This window comes from Hippichthys cyanospilos, chromosome 7 (genome assembly GCF_059441005.1).
Source record: "Hippichthys cyanospilos isolate Australia breed blue-spotted pipefish chromosome 7, RoL_Hcya_1.0, whole genome shotgun sequence".
NCBI classification, from domain to species: Eukaryota; Metazoa; Chordata; class Actinopteri; order Syngnathiformes; family Syngnathidae; genus Hippichthys; species Hippichthys cyanospilos.
The window spans coordinates 2,210,001-2,227,500 of NC_142375.1; the positions used below are offsets into that span (position 1 = coordinate 2,210,001).

At 41.3% G+C, this 17,500-nt stretch overlaps 1 protein-coding gene across 3 annotated transcripts in view; it reads right to left on the minus strand.

Annotated features, from left to right (window-relative positions):
• The window catches only part of zbtb45 (zinc finger and BTB domain containing 45), a 36,275-nt gene that overhangs the window by 8,203 nt on the left and 10,572 nt on the right, over positions 1–17,500 (minus strand). For all 3 annotated transcript variants that reach the window (XM_088419250.1, XM_088419249.1, XM_088419248.1), the window contains exon 5: positions 7,110–7,250. In XM_088419250.1, the coding sequence (XP_088275376.1) occupies positions 7,110–7,250 (141 nt within the window). The remainder of the gene's footprint in view (positions 1–7,109; positions 7,251–17,500) is intronic.

Here is a 17,500-nt window from a genome sequence, read left to right on the forward strand (position 1 = left end):
AAAATTGTTTCTAATTTTCATCCATTTATTTCATTGGTCTGGAATATGTCCAAAAATACTTACAGTATATATATATCATTCTTTTACAAAGTTAAAAAAAAAAAAACGTGTGAATATCTTATTTACATTAAATACACAAAAAAAAATGCTGAGGAACAATTAATTGGTCATAAGAAAATGTTATTGAGTTACATTTCGATGCAAATTATACAGCATTTATATACATCTGCATGTATGTGAGTGTGTGTTTGTGAATTAAATTGGAGTTTGCATACATTGTTTTGTATTGATTACGCACCATTTGCTTTATGTTCTGTATGAATATTTTTTCTTGGTTAGCTCATTTACTTCAATAGTTCATTCCTTAACAGCAAGGTGAAATACAGTGTCCTCACTGAGAAGTGTAACCTAGTCCGAGCTAGACTGCAAACTAAACTCGGAAGTCTTCGTAGTAGCTTTGAATGCATGTCTTGGCATCAACAAGCAGAGTGAAACCTAAAAATAAAGACGATAACAATTTAAAACATTTATTGTTTTAGCCTTGGCTGAAGAGACGAACGATATTTTTCTCTTCTTTTTTTTCTATTTTACCACCACCCGTCGGACGTGTGTCCGGTGTTTTTCTTTATATTTGAGGACTGTTTCCATTCATCGTTAGCAAGTGATTCGCCGATTCTCTGGACAGCTTCTGGCTCCATTAGTCCTCGTTTTCGTGCAGCTCTGCTAGCACAAGTATTCGCTTGGCTGTACTAAGGTAAGCATGGCTTTGTGCAACTCCACCGCATCAGTCACTTACAACACCTGCATTATTCTGATGGAGAGGCTTTCTCTCCTAGAGGGCCATGTCCGTCAGGTAGAGCAAAATAGTTTGATAATCGTAGATCAGACGGATACATCTGATAGTGACAGTGCGGGCCGTAGCCCTCCCGCAATGCCGCTAGCGTCGGCTAGTGTGGGTCGTAGCCTACCCGCTAGTCCGGCTAGCATTAGCCCTAAGAAGCCTGCTAGCTGTGATGAGCCTGTTCAGACACAATCGTTTTAGCCCCCTTGCTAGGCACACTCCATCTCAGTCTATTGGCTCCCACACATTAGTTATAGGGGACTCCATCACCTGTAACATTAAGCTTAAAACGCCAGCCACCGTAATGTGTATTCCTGGGGCCAGAGCACCCGACATTGAAGCTAATCTTAGGGACCTGACACGCAAGTGGCCGAGACACCATCTTAGTCCAAACAACACTAGTTACTCTGACATAGTGATACATGTCGGCTCCAACGATACTAGAATGAGGGAGTCTGAGATTACAAAGAAGAACATAGCTAGGACTTGTAATCTCGCGAGAAAGATGAGTCGGCATCGAGTTATTGTCTCTCTGCCTGCGAGAGGCAATGATGAGAGGTTTAGCAGATTATTCTCACTTAACCGGTGGATGGCTAGTTTCTGTAACGAGCAGGGTTTCCAGTTTGTAGATAATTGGCCCTCTTTCTGGGGCCGGCCCGACCTGCTAAAGATGGATGGCCTTCACCCTAACTGGGAAGGTTCCATCCCTATTTCTCGAAACATAGATTACTGTTTGAGCCTTCCATGACTTCTCACATTAGAGCATGTCGGGTCGCAGGCGAGTAGCGAGCCTGCTAGAACGGGTGTGAAGTCGTTAGGGCTCGAGTTAAGTGGCACTAAGCTGGACTGCTACAACACACATATAGCATACTTAGTCTAGGTCACTGCAATCCACACACAGTTTCAATATCTAATGCTGAGTCCCCTAGTGATAAGATTTCTGCTGAGGTGGTGTTGATTAAGGAAAGGAGCCATGCCTCCTTAACCGGTCAGATTAGTGACATAGTACCGAGGCGGAATATTAATATAAATGCGGGAGCTGGAGTGTCAACAATCAAATTCCTGTATTAATAACATTGCGACGAGCTTTTAATTACCCAAAATACAAACCAAGCCCCAGCCATCAAAATCTTGTTAGTATTAGTACTACCAACATGAAGACTTATAATGGTTCAGGAAAAATTTCACAGTTTAAATTTGGCTTCAAAAATATTAGGTCACTCCCCTTAAAAGCCCTTCTTGTAAATGATCTTATTACAGATCACAATCTTAAAGTTCTTGGTCTCTGAAAACTGGTATAAAAAAATGATTTTTTATTATTAAATGAGGCCTCACCCCCAACCTTTGTGGGCTCACACGTTGCCCGTCCTTGTAAAAAAGGGGGAAGTGTCGCCCTAATTTCAGAATCTGATCTCAAACGTAGCACGAGCACTAATCACACCTTCATGACATTTGAGGCTCTCGTTATGCAATCGAGCTCCTCACCACCATTCTATGTGGTAGTTATTTACCGTCCTCCCGGTCCATAATCTGGATTCTTAGATGAATTCCCTGAATTTATGGCTGATTTAATAACTCATGCAGAAAATACGTATATTAATTATGGGTGACTTCAATATTCATATGAACTCCCCATTGGAGCCACTTACTGTAGCATTTCAAGCAATAATCGATGCATTTGGTTTTACACAAATAATAAACACACCTGAATGGTAAAATCTTAAGATTTCGTGTTAACCTCTGGCCTAACTGCCTCAAATGTCACAATTTTTCCGTATACTAACGCTATGTCTGATATAACATTTGAAGTCCTACCTCAGTGTGGTCTTATTGACCACAACCAAGGCTTTAAGAGCCGTGATATTAACTCATCAACCAATGCTGCACTTTCTGAACTACTGCCTTTCGCAACAGCTGTCTTTCATTGGTTCAGCCGATAAGCTCACAAACGATTTTAATACAGTTCTTTTAAATTCCCTAAACTCTACAGCGCCGTTGAAACTTAAAACTTGTCTGGAGCCGCACACTCTGTGGTTTACGGATGAAACTTGTACGTTTAAATTGTTGAGTAGACAACTAAACTCGAGATTTTCCGTCAGGCCTGGTGCGATAGCTTGCTGAAATATAAAGAGGTTCTTAGGTTAGCAAAATCAAATTACTTTTCCAAAATGATTGGTCTTAATAAAAAAAAATAAATAAATAATAAATATTTATTTGATACGGTAGCACAGCAGGAGATTAGTCAGTTACCTCCATTCAGCACACAATTTCATGCAATTCTTTACTCAGCGGATTCAGCTAATAAGGGACGAAATAAAAAAAGACAGCGCCACTTACCCCCTCGGGTTCTGTGATTGCTGATGCTAGTTCGGACAATCAGGTTCATGAAAGTCTGGTAACCCTGTCCCAGTTTGATTTAGTATCCCTTGAGTGTCTTACACACCTGGTTAACGCAGCAAAGCCGACGTCCTGGCATTGTACGAAGCTTTTAAGACGGTCGTCAGTCAACCATTACTTAAGAAACCTCACCTAGATCCTGAAAATCTCTAACTGTAGACCAGTGTCACATCTTCCGTGTTGGTATCTCGGGATAAGCACTTTCTTGGTTCAGATCTTGCATAATGGAATTATTATTATATAATTATGGCAATGCGATCTCTGAATCTTTCTCTGTCTCATGTGGTGTCCCGCAGGGGTCAGTACTTGGTCCCTTATTGTTCAACATCTACATGATTCCTCTTAGCGATATTATACGTAAACATGCTATTAGTTTACATTGCTATGCTGATTAAACCCAACGGTACATGCCTTTAGAAATAACAGATCCGTGAAAGTGCAGTAAACTGAAGGCCTGCCTTGCCGAGATTAAGCAATGGATGTCTTCCAATTTTCTACTTCTTAACCCTAGTAAAACAGAGATGTTAATTATTGGCCCTGCTCATCATCAGCACTTGATTAAGAATACCACGTTGAACCTGGATAACTGTACTATTTCCCAAAGTAATTTTGCAAAAAACCTCGGCGTGATATTTGACTCAGTTCTCTCTTTTCGGACACTTATTAATAACATGACAAGAACGCCGTTTTTTCACCTTCGCAATATAGCTAAAATTCACCCTATTCTTTCTCCTAGCGATGCTGAAACATTAATTCATGCATTTGTTACGTCACGTCTAGACTATTGTAACATTTTGTTTTCTGGGCTTCCCATGTCCTGCGTCAAAAGCCTGCAATCTGTACAGAATGCAGCTGTGAGACTATTGACAAGGACGAGAAAGGTTGATCATATTTCGCCGATTTTAGCTGACCTGCATTGGCTTCCAATACACGTGAGATGTGATTTTAAGGTGCTGTTAATTACTTAGGAAATTTTACATGGTTTAACTCCTTCCTATCTCGTCGACTTAGCATCACCATATGTTCCGTCCCAACAACTTCGGTCACAAAATGCCAGTTTGCTATCGACCCCACGGGCTAAGAAGAAATCAGTGGGATCAAGGGCATTTTCAGTACTTTGGAATGCCCTACCTATGGAAGTTCATGCAGCCACCTCAGAAGAAATCTTTAAATCCCTTCTAAAAACATATTTATACTCAAAAGCATTTAGTTAATTGGGCCTGTCTGCAGCTTTCTTCTTTTTTTTTCCTGCCCCCTTCTTGGAGAGGGGCCTCGCTATATGCTGAAGGTTGACTTGACCGCCCCCATTTGGCCCTGCGCTGATTGGCCAATCGCAGGTTAGGAGATCGGCCGTCTGAGGTCCACTTAGTTGGAATGTGGGAAGGTTCCTGCCCAATGGCTTTGCCTGCTGTCAAGTCATCATTGCACTATATAGCACAATATGTTTTCTGTAGTCTATATTGTTTACCTGTACTTGTCTGTAATGTGTATCTATTTGTCTGTATTTGGTACATGCAGCATCCACTTCCACCTGTGGACCTGGAAGGGGTCTCCTCCCACTTGTGGCCCCTTCTTTAGGTTTCTGATTTTCCCCTAATTGGGGTTTTTGAGTTGTTCCTTCCCCTTCTGGGAGCTTTGACAGGGGATGCTGTTGTGTACCTTACACCGAAAAGATATTTCTGTATGACTTCTTTATTCGAAAGAAGTCTTGACATGACTTCTTTTCATCTGTGAAGCCCTTTGAGACGTCTGTGATTTAGGGCTATACAAATAAAATTTGATTGCTTGATTGAACTCAAATCAGCCATGTTTTTCGATAGCACACATTCACAGCAGGTGTAAAAGAGAAACTTAAATTATCTGACAATTTGACAGCAATTATCTTTTAAATCACATTAGCTATGAAATACGACCTTAACAATGTAACAAACAACATTATGCAAACTGGTGTTGCTCCTGTAGTTCAGTATGCGTCTCGATCGGCACGGATTGGATCACGTTCTTTTCCCCAACTGTGTAACTACCAGGCTCGAATGCTCACTGAGCTTCCTTTTTGTGGCGGCAAAAAAAAAAAAAAAAAGCTTAGAAAGAGTCGTCTAGAACAGATCAACTGAAAGGCAGAACAGAAATATTTAAGCTTGCGACCGTGGAAAAGAGGCAAGACTGCGTTCAAACAGCGCAAACTTGACAATCTAGGAACGGGCTGCGTGGTGACGTCATGACACAGTGCTTAGGACGGAAGCCGATAGGAAGCATATCGATTTCTGCTTTATTTAAATGTCGATTTAATTACCTTTTGTATCAATTTAAATCGTAGTAAATGAGAATCGCGATTAAAATCGATGTTTTTTGGCACACCCCAGTGTTTCATGTACATACAATAATACTAGTATTTTAACTCCTAAAATTATGAAAGTAGTTGATATTTTAGTAATAAAGTAATCAATTTAGGTAGTAAAATGCCTACCTTTATTACAAAATTATCAAATGTAATTAACTTTTATTGTAATTTAAATTAACGGATTAATTTAATGCAGGGGTGTCCAGATCCAGTCCTCAAGGGCCGCTGTCCTGCATGTTTTCCAGGTTTCTCCCCCGACACACCTGATTCAAATGATCAACTCATCAACAAGCTCAGCGGAAGTGCCTGATAAAGATCCTGATTATTTGAATCAGGTGTGTTAGGGAAAAAAAACCTGGAAAATAGGTTGGACAGCGGCCCTTGAGGACCGAGTTTGGACACCCCTGATTTAATGAATAAAGTACTAAGCAATTGCTTAGTTTAATGAATTATTACTGAAGTAAATTATTATTTCGGAACTTAACATTCAATTATTTTAGGTAGTAAAAAATACTAGTGTTTTAATTACTAAAATTAATAAAGTAACTGATTATTTCGGTAATATTGATGTTGTAATGTTTAGTGTTATGTTCAAGTATTTCAATTTTAGATTATTTTATGAATTTATTCTTTTATTACTATTATTCTTTTATGATAAGTTTGCACTATTCTTCCTGTAATACAGTGTACTGTGGTGTTGTACTGGAAACCCAATTCCCCGAGGGATTAATAATGTATAGCTGAATTTAATTGAATAAAGTAATCCATTTAGGTCGTAAATTGCCTACATTAAAGTACGAGAAGTAATTAATGCATAAAGTAATTGATGAGTTTTATTAAAAAAGTACTAAAGTAATTCATTACTTTGATAGTTACTAGGTAGTCCGTATGTACTTAAGTAATCAATTACATTAGCAAGTAAAAGTACTGATACTTTAACTACTTTAACTAGTTTAGACTTTTAAAGTCTATATTATAGACAATGTATAATTACTTGCTTTGATTATTATTGTGTTTATTGGTTTAAAAACAAAAATTGGGGGTATGCGACCCTCAAAATAAAAGGTTTGCATACCTCTGACCTAAGATATATGCTTCATTTCTTTTAGCATTTTTTTTCCCTCAAAACAGTCTATTTGGTCAACAGTTTGGGACTAGTGTGTTTCGTCAAACGCTGCATGACAAGAGTTTACGTGATGGCACCGCCTTGAGATACAACTCACCTGATTTAAGTTTTTTGAAATATGAGCACAAAAAATAAAATCATTTAAAAAATGGGGGTGTAGCCAAATCAGCCATTTTTGAATTGTTATAAAAGAGAGGAATAATCACTCCTAAAAATATCCCCCCAAATTTAGTTTCGACCTGCAAGTACATTCACAAAGCAAACTAAACTTGTATCTCTGGGACATCATAGTTTTCTTTTGGCAAAGGTGTCCAGTGTGTCCCGGCGTGTGTGTGGTAAATGCAAAAACCAAAACAAAACCAAAAAAAAAAAGCAGTTAGTCCCTTAGGTAGAGCAACACATACCTGGTTATTGATGGACTGCGAGCTTGGGGGCGGAGTCAGAGGCTTGCTGACCGGTCCTCTGGGATTAAACGCCATGGCTTGAGGAGGCTCACTCTGCGGCCAAAAACTCTCGCTGAAGACACCCTGCTCGTCATAGAAGTCCTGGAAGACAGCACATGGGAATAAAACACGAGGCTGTGGGACCTTTGGGACGGAAAAGCAGAGAGGAAACCTTTGGACGCTCACCTCCATGAGTGCAGCCCTGGCTTCAGTCGCCACGATATGCGCTTCATTCGTTAGCGCCACTTTTGCTTTTCCACATCACTCTGGAATGTTTTTTTTCTTTTCTTTTTAAGCGGCTATTTTACTGATGTCTGGCATACGTCAGAAAGAACGGCGCCGTCAGACCGGTCCGGCCGCATCACCGCCTGTCTTTCTCAGCACATTTTTTTTTCAGGATGCGGGGACGTCAATTAAGCTGTCGCTTATGGACTGGCCTCCAATTTGAAAGAGTCACGCACGTCACCTTCAAAATGAACTCATAAATCCTGCCGCGTCTGCGACTGTTTTTTTTGTGCTAGCCTGTTCCGTACCATTCTGGATGTTCTCACTTCAAGGAAAAGTTGCATTCATGCTATAATGTTCTTTTCAACGCATTCAATGGCAGCCCTGGAAAAACTAGTCTTTGATGTCTGTAGCCGTCAATGGCAGTGAATGGTCTTCCCCAATATACAGTGCGACCCCGTGTTACGAACTTAATCTGTTCAGCGGCTACGCTCGTAACTTGAACTGCTCGTATGACGGGCAATCCAAACCTATGTTAATTAGTGAATGCATGCAATGTGTGACCGGGACTGTGAACTTAATCGACCAATAGCATATCGGCATCCCCGTGACTGACACCGTGACCGAGACAGTGACTGTGACTTTATAAGACCAATAGCATATCAGTGTAATCTGTCACAAGCAAGAAAAGTTATTTTTGTTGATGCAGCAAAGTGAACAAATTATTGCGGACGCTATGACCGGCATGTTGGATTGTTCGGAAGACGAAAGGATTGTGCGTAAGAGGGGGACAAAAAAACGCCGCTGTCCACGTTCGTAAAATGAAAAGTTTGTAAAAGAGGGAGTTCGTAAACCGGGGGCCCACTGTATATCTCTTCCCATTTATTTGATCTGCATTATTCTATTTAAAGCCTAGTGGGCTGCAGTATTTCTCCGCGTAATTAAACAAGTGCACACCAATGACGGACAGCCTTAAAATTTTCCCCGTCGACTCTTAAAAAAAATCCGTCAATGATGGAAAATTGTCAGTTAATGTAACCTCTGCAGACACAGAAATATAAAAGATGTTAATGCTTATACAGTCTTGTTATACTTAAATTTCGTTACAAAAGGCTTTAATTTGTTATCATAAATCATCTCCTCCTCCCAAGTTTTCACAAATAAAATATGACATTTCGGGTTTGCTTCTGGCTTGGGCCTACAAATCAAGTTAATTGGTCGGGCTGGGTTGGGCTTTAATACAGCAGGCCTGGGTCAGGTCGGGTCTGATTTTTTTTAGGCCCTATCTTACCTTTAGCACAGTGGTTCTTAACCTTGTTGGAGGCACCAAACCCCACCAGTTTCATATTCTCATTCACCGAACCCTTCTTTGGTAAAAAATAAAATGATTTTTTTTACTGGTGCATGAAACGAATTGCGCATTAATATCACCTTGTTCAAATAACAAAACCAAAACAGTGGGTAACAATACCAGTTACCCGCCGCCACGTCGTGACTACGTACGGCGATTGACCCTTTAGATCGCCGGCCACAGGATCTTATTTGCCTGGATCGGCGCTCGGGAGATAACGGGCTAATTCCGGTGTGTGGTCTCACTCTGCTGCTTATCCAGCGCTCTCAAAGCGGACCGGTAGGGAGTCTCACTTAGACACATATACAGCCCTCTCTAAGCGGTCTGATAGGGAGGTCTCACTATGCTGCATAAACCAGCGACCTCAAAGCGGACCAGTAGGAAATCTCAGAGCAGGACGCTTTCAATGACTGTGCCCACTAACTGCAGACTAGACTGAAGGGTGGACATCTGCGGCAGAGGCTCCACCGAACCTCTGAGACCAACTCGCCGAACCCCTAGGGTTCGATCGAACCCAGGTTAAGAACCTTTCCTCTCGTATAAAACCTTGGTGTGAAATTCGATTCTACTCTTTTTTTCAAACACGACAAGAACTGCATTTTTTCACCTAACACTAACCCTATTCAGTCTCTAAGAGATCCTGAAACATTAATTCATGTGTTTGCGTTGAATATTGAAACGTATTGTTTTCTGGAGTTCCCATGTCTTGCATCAAAGGTCTGACTCGTACAAAATGCAGCAGCAAGACTGTTGACAAGTACGAGAAAGTTCGACCATATTAACCCGGTACTAGCCAACCTGCATTAGCTTCAAGTACATCTGAGATGTGATTTTAAGGTGTGGTTAAATACAGTGGACCCCCGGGTTACAGCGTCCCTGGCTTACGTTTTTTTCATGTTGCGATGTAGAATATAATGTTTTTTTATCCCCTCTTTAAGGTATTTTTCCCGGTTTGCAACAAAAACAACTGTCATGACCATAGGGAGTTGGCTGTATTTCTGTTGTTTTGTCTCCACCTGCAGGCGTTTTTAGGTAATTGCACTTATTTTTTGTTGCCGTCAAACTGCCTCCCTGCAACGCGTCACTAAAATACTGGTCTGCTATTGGTCAGCGTCTCTTCACGAAGATGCTCGTCTGTTATTGGTCGGCCTCACTCATTTCAAAATGGTGGAATGGTAAAGCTTTGTTTTATCGCAAGTGGCATTTTACTACTATGATGAGTTCTGATTGTATTATATATATGTAGCACTTATACTATTTAGATACCAATTTTTATTATGTATGAACAATTTTGATGTTTTTACCTGGGGTTCGAAACACATTAGTTATTTAACATAGGTTTGGATTGCCCGCCATATGGCGAATTCGCCTTACGAGCCCAACCATGGAACAGATTAATCTCGTAACACGGGGGCCCACTGTACTTATACAATTTTCCAGGGCTTAGCTCCTTCCTATCTCCTCAACTTAGTATCACCATATGTTCCGTCCCGACAACTTGAGTCATAAAACGCTGGTTTGTTAACAACCTCGCAACCTAAAAAGAAGTCCACTGGATTCCGGATTTTTTTTTTTTTTTTTTTTTTTTTTGCCATTCGCGCGCCAGTGTTCTGAAAGTTCATGCAGCCACCAGCAGGAATCTTTAAATCGAGATTAAAAACACATTTATACACTCAAGCATTTAGTTAATGGGTCTGTCTGAATGCAGCTTTCTTCTTCTCCTTCCTGCCCCCTTCTCCCGGTTTAGAGAGGGGGCTAGATGGTGAGAGACCAATTGAACGATGTTATGTGGACCTCCGTGATCAGCCAAAGCGGGTTTTGAGATTGACCACATGCTCTGCGGCGCTTTTGTTAAGATGGACCCACTTGGCCAAACTGTGAGAAGGATCTTACCCATTTCCTCACCTGCTGTCAAGACACCTTTGCACTGGGCACTTCCATATGGCACAATGTGTTATTTTTAGTACTCGGCATCTGCTGTAGTGCAATCTGTTGAGCCTGGAAGGGGGCTGTTCCTGCCTGCGGTCCCTTCTGAAAGTTTCTTATTTACCCTAGAGGGGGTTTTTGAGTTTTCCTTTCCCCTTCTGGGAACTTTGTTCAGGGGATGCTGTTGTGTATTTAAGACTTCTTTTTGACTGTGAAGCCCTTTGAGACTGCGGTGATTCAGGGCTATACAAATAAACTTGACTTGACGTCTCTTAGACAGTGATCTTACTCCATACCGAGGGAGCCAGACTATGCTTCAAAATAAAATGTGGGAAATCAAGACATGTATGAAGCGAAAAGTCTTACAACCGTGTAGAAACAAGTTTCTCCATACAATGAGATCATCTTTACCTCCCAGCATCATTCGATGTAAACAACACTGTGATCTGCTTTTCTCAATTGACGTTCTTTTTTTTTTGGGCTGAGTTTTTTCTTTTATGTAGCGCATTATCATGCGGGTCCCCGATTAATCACCACCGACACAACAAACACCCTTGTGCTGGAGGGTTCCTGAGAATTTCAATGATGGGCGGGCCGGCTAGAAGAAAAGAACAAGCCATAGTTTGCCTAACTTTGACTTAGCATGTAGAAGAGCTTGTAACGATCAAGGAGTGTTTGACTGGAGGGCAAGGGCTTCCTGGTCACACAGGTTCTGCCTTCAAAGTGTCAAAAGTCTTGCGTGACTGATGCTTGCCTCACGGCTGATTTTACTGTAAGTGATTCTTGGTTAGTGGATCGCACCTCTCATTTTCTGGAAACCGCCGCTAATGGCAATGGTTGCTGCAGCGGGTCGTCCTTGTCGGAAGGAACCTGTGGATTTATGACAGGGTCTATTCCTAAAAAAAAAATTTTGTTCAACGATTTTTTTGTCACATTAGATCTACTACAAAGGCGTGTCAAATAAAGAAGGGAAAATATGGTGCCGATCATTTCAATTTAAGAAAGAGGAGCAATAAAGTCATATACAGTACATGTATTGTATATTCAGTGTTCCCTCACTACACCGCAGTTCGGTTATTGTGGCTTCACTCTGTCGTGGATTTTCATCTCGGACACTAACTTTGCAGGTTTCCCTCAAAAAATATAAATTCAATTTAATGTTATTTATTCATATATATATTTGTTTTTTAACAAAAGACAAAAACTAAGAAGAGGGAACAAATGCAAAAAAGAGCAAAAATAAATAAATACAGTGATCACCCCTACTTCACGGTTAATGGGGGGTGTCAATCCCCCGCGAAGTCTGAAACCCGCAAAGTAGAGTATCAGTTCCTAGATTTCTATGCACGCCCCAATATAGCCGCAGTAACCATAAACAATCTTTTTTTTTTTTTTTTTTGTATTTTTTGCGTATTTTATTTCCTTTCTCCTATTATTTAACATTACATTATCCATATTAACATTATTGTATATTCATTAAAAAAAAAACTAATATTACTTAGTTTGTTGAGAATTTGTTCTCAGGACTGGTTATCTGCACCAAGACTCCGGTGAAAGAGTACGCAAGTCATCACGTTGAACTTCACATTTATTTTGGCTCATGTATGGTGTATCATGTAGTATTTGTTGAATAATAAATCAACAACAATCTTAAAGTCAGTCAACTAACATATAAACACTTAATCTATAAATTTACTGTATTTTTAGCCGACTTTAGCGGGTTAGCAACAACTAACAACTACTAACTATAAAGTGCAACTTCTACACAAACGAACACATAAACAGAATAAACACTCACTCACGAAACATAGGCAGTAGCGTGCGTTATCAACATAAATGATAATAAACTATAAATATGAGCTTACGTTGTCATTCACTACGTCACCGTAACGAGCCGAATAACGCACAGAGAACGTAAAATAGGAAACAGAATGCAACTCGACCCGACAAATTAAAAGCATGCATTTAAAAATAAGATAAAAGACGTCACAAACTCTAACGCTTGAAGAATTCTTAACATAGTTATAACTAATATTACTTAGGTATTTGATTAATACAGTACTGTATAATGTACCTTCTTGTTTTTTTCAAATGTTTTCGCATATGTATGTATATATATATATATATATATATATATATATATATATATATATATATATATATATATATATATATATATATATATATATATATATGTGTGTATATATATGCGCATTTTCTAAATTATTTTTTATTTTGAAATACAGTCGGCCCCCGGCTTACGAGCACCCTGATTTACGAACAATTCGCCTTACGAGCGTGGATCAGGGAGATTTTTGTCCTCCGCTTACGAACAAACCTCTCGCCTTACGAGCAATTTGACATGCCGGCCATTGAGTATGTAGAACTGTTCTCGTTTAATTGTGTCAATAAAATCAACAGTAGCGACATCATTAATCATCAGTAGATACTTGTGGCAGTTACGTGAACGCTATTGGTCTTACAACGTCACACTGACTGTCTCACTCACGGTGTCTAAATATATTACCATTTAAGTGTAGTGTTTGTACAGCTAAAGGGAAAAACCGCTGACATGAAATTAAATGTGCCGATTGCAGGACAAAGAATTGTCATTGGTTTAAATGTGTGTTTTTTTTAAATTAATTGTCAATACATTCCAACCGTTTAAAAAAAAAAGTGCGAATAATTATCAGTCAGTCACGGAGATGCGAATATGCTATTGGTCGATTAAGGTCACCCGGTCTCACTCACGGAGATGCTATTGGCCGGCGTCACACGTCAATCACAGAAATGCCGATATGCTATTGGCCGAACGCCTTTATCTAGCTTGAAGGGACAGGATGGAAGGAAGCAGAGAAAATTAGTGAAAAACGGAATGTTGTGAAGACTTTGCAAACTTTATCTGTTAGACATAGCTTCTAAAATTACTAGCAGCGGTAAAGAAAGAAATAAGAGGATGATGTTTTAGTATCTGCGTGATTTGCACCCTGACTGAAAGAGTTACTGTAACACTGTAAGACCAATAGCATATTTATCGCCGTGTTAACCTTGAGCGTTGGACTCTGCCCCCTATGCTTACACCCAGCTCAAGTCTCGTCGTTTCAAAGGTAAAAGCTATTTATCCAATGTATTTAATATAAAATGCAAGTGTGCAGTAGATTATGTCACTCAATTTTAATATATGTATACAGTGTGTCGTTTTTACCTAAGACTTCTGCGCGCGATGCACGCATTCACGAATTAACATGGGTTTGGATTGCCCGCTATACGAGCAATTCGAGACACGAGCGTAGCCGCTGAACGGATTAAGTTCGTAACCCGGGGGCCCACTGTATTTTTATTTTTTCCTGGAAAAACCCGCGAAGTACTGAGACCACGATATCTGAGACCGCGAAGTAGGAGGAATCACTGTAATTCAAACTTTGTTCTGGATTTTCATTTCTGACCATGCCTCTCTTTCTCAGGTATACCTCGCTATTTTCATCCTTTTAAGTGGGACCAATTAAAATAAAAAAATAATATAAGCTGAACTGTCACCTTATCATGGTGGAGGGGTTTGCGTGTTCCAGTGATCCTAGGTGGTAAGTTGTCGGGGATTTTATGCCCCTGGTAGTGTCACCCATGACAAACAAGTCCTTGGTGATGTTCCAGACTAAGCACGGCTCAAAGACCCCTTATAAGAAAAACATTGTTGGATTCAGTTTTCCTTTGACCGGGCGCGAGTAATCGGGGGGCCCCCTCTGGAGCCGGGCCTGGAGATGGGGCTGGTTGGTGAGCACCTGGTGGCTAGGCCTGCAACCGTGGGGCCCGGCCGGGCAAAGTCCGAAGAGATGACGTGGGTATCCCACTCACATAGGCTCACCACTTATGGGAGAGCCCAAAGGGGTTGGGGGCGCAGTGAGCTGGGCGGCAGCCAAGGGCGGGGATCTTGGCGCATCTCCGGCTATAGAGGCTAGCTCTTGGGACATGGAATATCACCTCTCTGGCAGGGAAGGAGCCTGAGGTGGAATACGAGGCTGAGAAGTTCCGGCTAGATATAGTCAGACTTGCATCCACACAGACCTTGGGCTCTGGTACCAGTCCTCTCGAGGGTTCGACTCTCTTACACTCTGGAGTTGCCCGCGGCAAGTGGCGCAGAGCAGGAGTGGGCAAACAGTACTTGCTGCTCTCCAACTCTGAGGCTGTACATTGGGTTTTTACTTCGGTGGACGAGAGAGTAACCTCCCTCCGTCTTTGGTTGGGGGGGACGGGCCCTGACTGTTGTTTGTGCCTAACAGCAGCTCAGAGTACCCAACGATCCATTTTCGTGTTGTTGGAGGGAGTGCTGGAGTTCGCACCCTCTAGGGACTCCTCTGTTCTACTGGCGGACTTCAATGCCCATGTGGGCAATGACAGTGAGGCCTGGAGGGGCGCGATTGGGACGAACAGCGCCCCCCCCCCCCCTCCCCCGACCTAAACCCGAGTGGTGCTTTGTTATTGGATTTCTGTGCTCATCATGAATTATCCATAACAAACAATTTTCAAGCATAAGGGTGTCCATATGTGCACTTGGCACCTGGACACCCTAGGCCGCAGTTGCATGATCAACTTTGTGGTTGTATCATAGGATTTGGGGCCGCATGTTTCCGACACTCGGTTGAAGAGAGGAGCAGAGCTGTCAACTGATCACCATCTGGTGGTGTGTTGGATCTGACGGTGGGGGAGGATGCCGATCAGACCTGGCAGACAAAAATGTATTGTGAGGCTCTGCTGGGAACGTCTGGCAGAATCCCCCATTAGGAGGAGTTTCAACTCCCACCTCTGGCAGAATTTCTCTCACGTTGCGGGGAAGGCGGGGGACATTGAGTCCGAGTGGACCATGTTCCACGCCTCCATTGTTGAAGCGGCTGATCGGAGTTGTGGCCGTAAGGTGGTCAGTGCCTGTCGTGGCAGCAATCCTCCAAACCTTGAGCTATGTCATCAAGCTGAAGCAGTGTGGTTTTTGTCCCGGTCATGGAACAGTGGCCCAGCTCTACATCTTTGGCAGGATCCTCGAGAGTGTGTGGGAGTTTGCCCAAACAGTCTACATGTGCTTTGTGGACTTTGAGAAGGCGTTAGACCGTGTCCCTCGAGGAGCTGTGTGGGGGATGCTTCGAAAGTACAGAACGCCCTAATACGGGCAGTTCAGCCGCTGTACAAACGATATCAAAGCTTGGTCCACATTTCCAGCAGTAAGTTGAACTCGTTTCCGGTGAGGGTTGGACTCCGTGCCAAAGCTGCCCTTTGTCACAGATTCTGTTCATTACATTTATGCAGCCGAAGCGTTGAGGGGGTCCACTTTGGGGGTCTCAGAATTTCATCACTGCTATTTGTAGATGATGTGGTGCTGTTGGCCTCCTCACGTTGTGACATCCAACTTTCACTGGAGTGGTTCGCAGGAGAGTGTGAAGCAGCCGGGATGAAGATGAGCACCTCCAAATCGGAGACAATGGTCCTCAGTCATAAAAGGGTGGCGTGCCCGGTCAGGGATGAAGTCCTTCCCCAAGTGGAGGAGTTTAAGTATTTTGGATGGAACGGGAGATCGACAGACGGATTAGTGCAGCTTCTGCTGTGTTGCGGACGCTATACGGATCTGTTGTGGTGAAGAAAGGGCTGAGCCGAAAGACAAAGCTCTAGATTTATCGGTCGATCTACATTCTTGCCCTCACCTATCACGAGCTGTCGGTCGTTACCGAAAAAACGAGATCCCGGATACAAGCAGCCGAAATGAGTTTCCTCCATTGGGTGACCGGGCTCTCCCTCAGGCATAAGTTGAGAAGCTCGGCCATCCGGGAGGGGCTCAGCGTCGAGCCACTGCTCCTCCATGTTGAGAGGAGCCAGTTGAGGCGGTTCAGGTATATTATGCATAAAGGGAGGAGTCCCAAGACATGCTGGAGGGACTATGTCTCTCGGCTGGCCTGGTAATGCCTGGGGATCCTCCTGGAGGAGCTGGACAAAGTGTCTGCGCCTCCCTGCTCAAGCTGCTGACCCCGTGACCTAATCCCAGTATACACCGGTAGAAGATGGATGCATGGATAAAAATTAATACAAAATCTATTCAATGTTATCTGTTCTTTGTTTTCTTTGTACTTAAGCAACAACAACAAAAAAAAGAAAACAATTCAAACTTAATAGTATCCATTTATTTATTTTTTTCTTTTTGAAATAACATTTTTTTAGGGGGTTATGACCGTACCTCTCAATTTCAGGTTTGACTTGCTCTTTTCCATACTTTTAAGTTAGACCAAAAAAAAACTTTTTTTTTTTCCATTTTAAGGTTATTTCTTCGTATTGTTTAACAAAAGACAAGCAACAAAAATAAATAAATAAATAAATAAATCAAATGTTATTTTGGTCAATTTTTATTTATGACCATACCTCTTTTCCCAACTATTTTACATCCTTTCAAGATGGACTAGTCAAAAAAATATCGATTTTATGTATTTTTTCTTTTACAAACAGAAGAAGAAAAAAAAACAACTTTTGATTGCAGGTTTACCTTCCTTTTTTCATTTAAATTGGATCAGTCAAAAAAAGAAGCATTTGTATGTTATGGACCAAATACAAATAAATAAACATTCAAACTTTGTGTGGATTTTCATTCAGGATTTAAACTTTGTTGAAAGTTTACCTCGCTATTTTTCATTCTTTCAAGTTGGACCAGTCAAAAAAATATTGATTTATTTTATTTATTTTTTATGAACAACCTAAGAACAAAAGCAAGAAAAAAAAAACTCTTTCTTTCAAGTCTAATCAGTCAAAAAAAGTTGTGATTGTATTGTTATTGAATAAAAGCAAATTAATTTAAAAATTAATTAAAAAATTCAGTTTT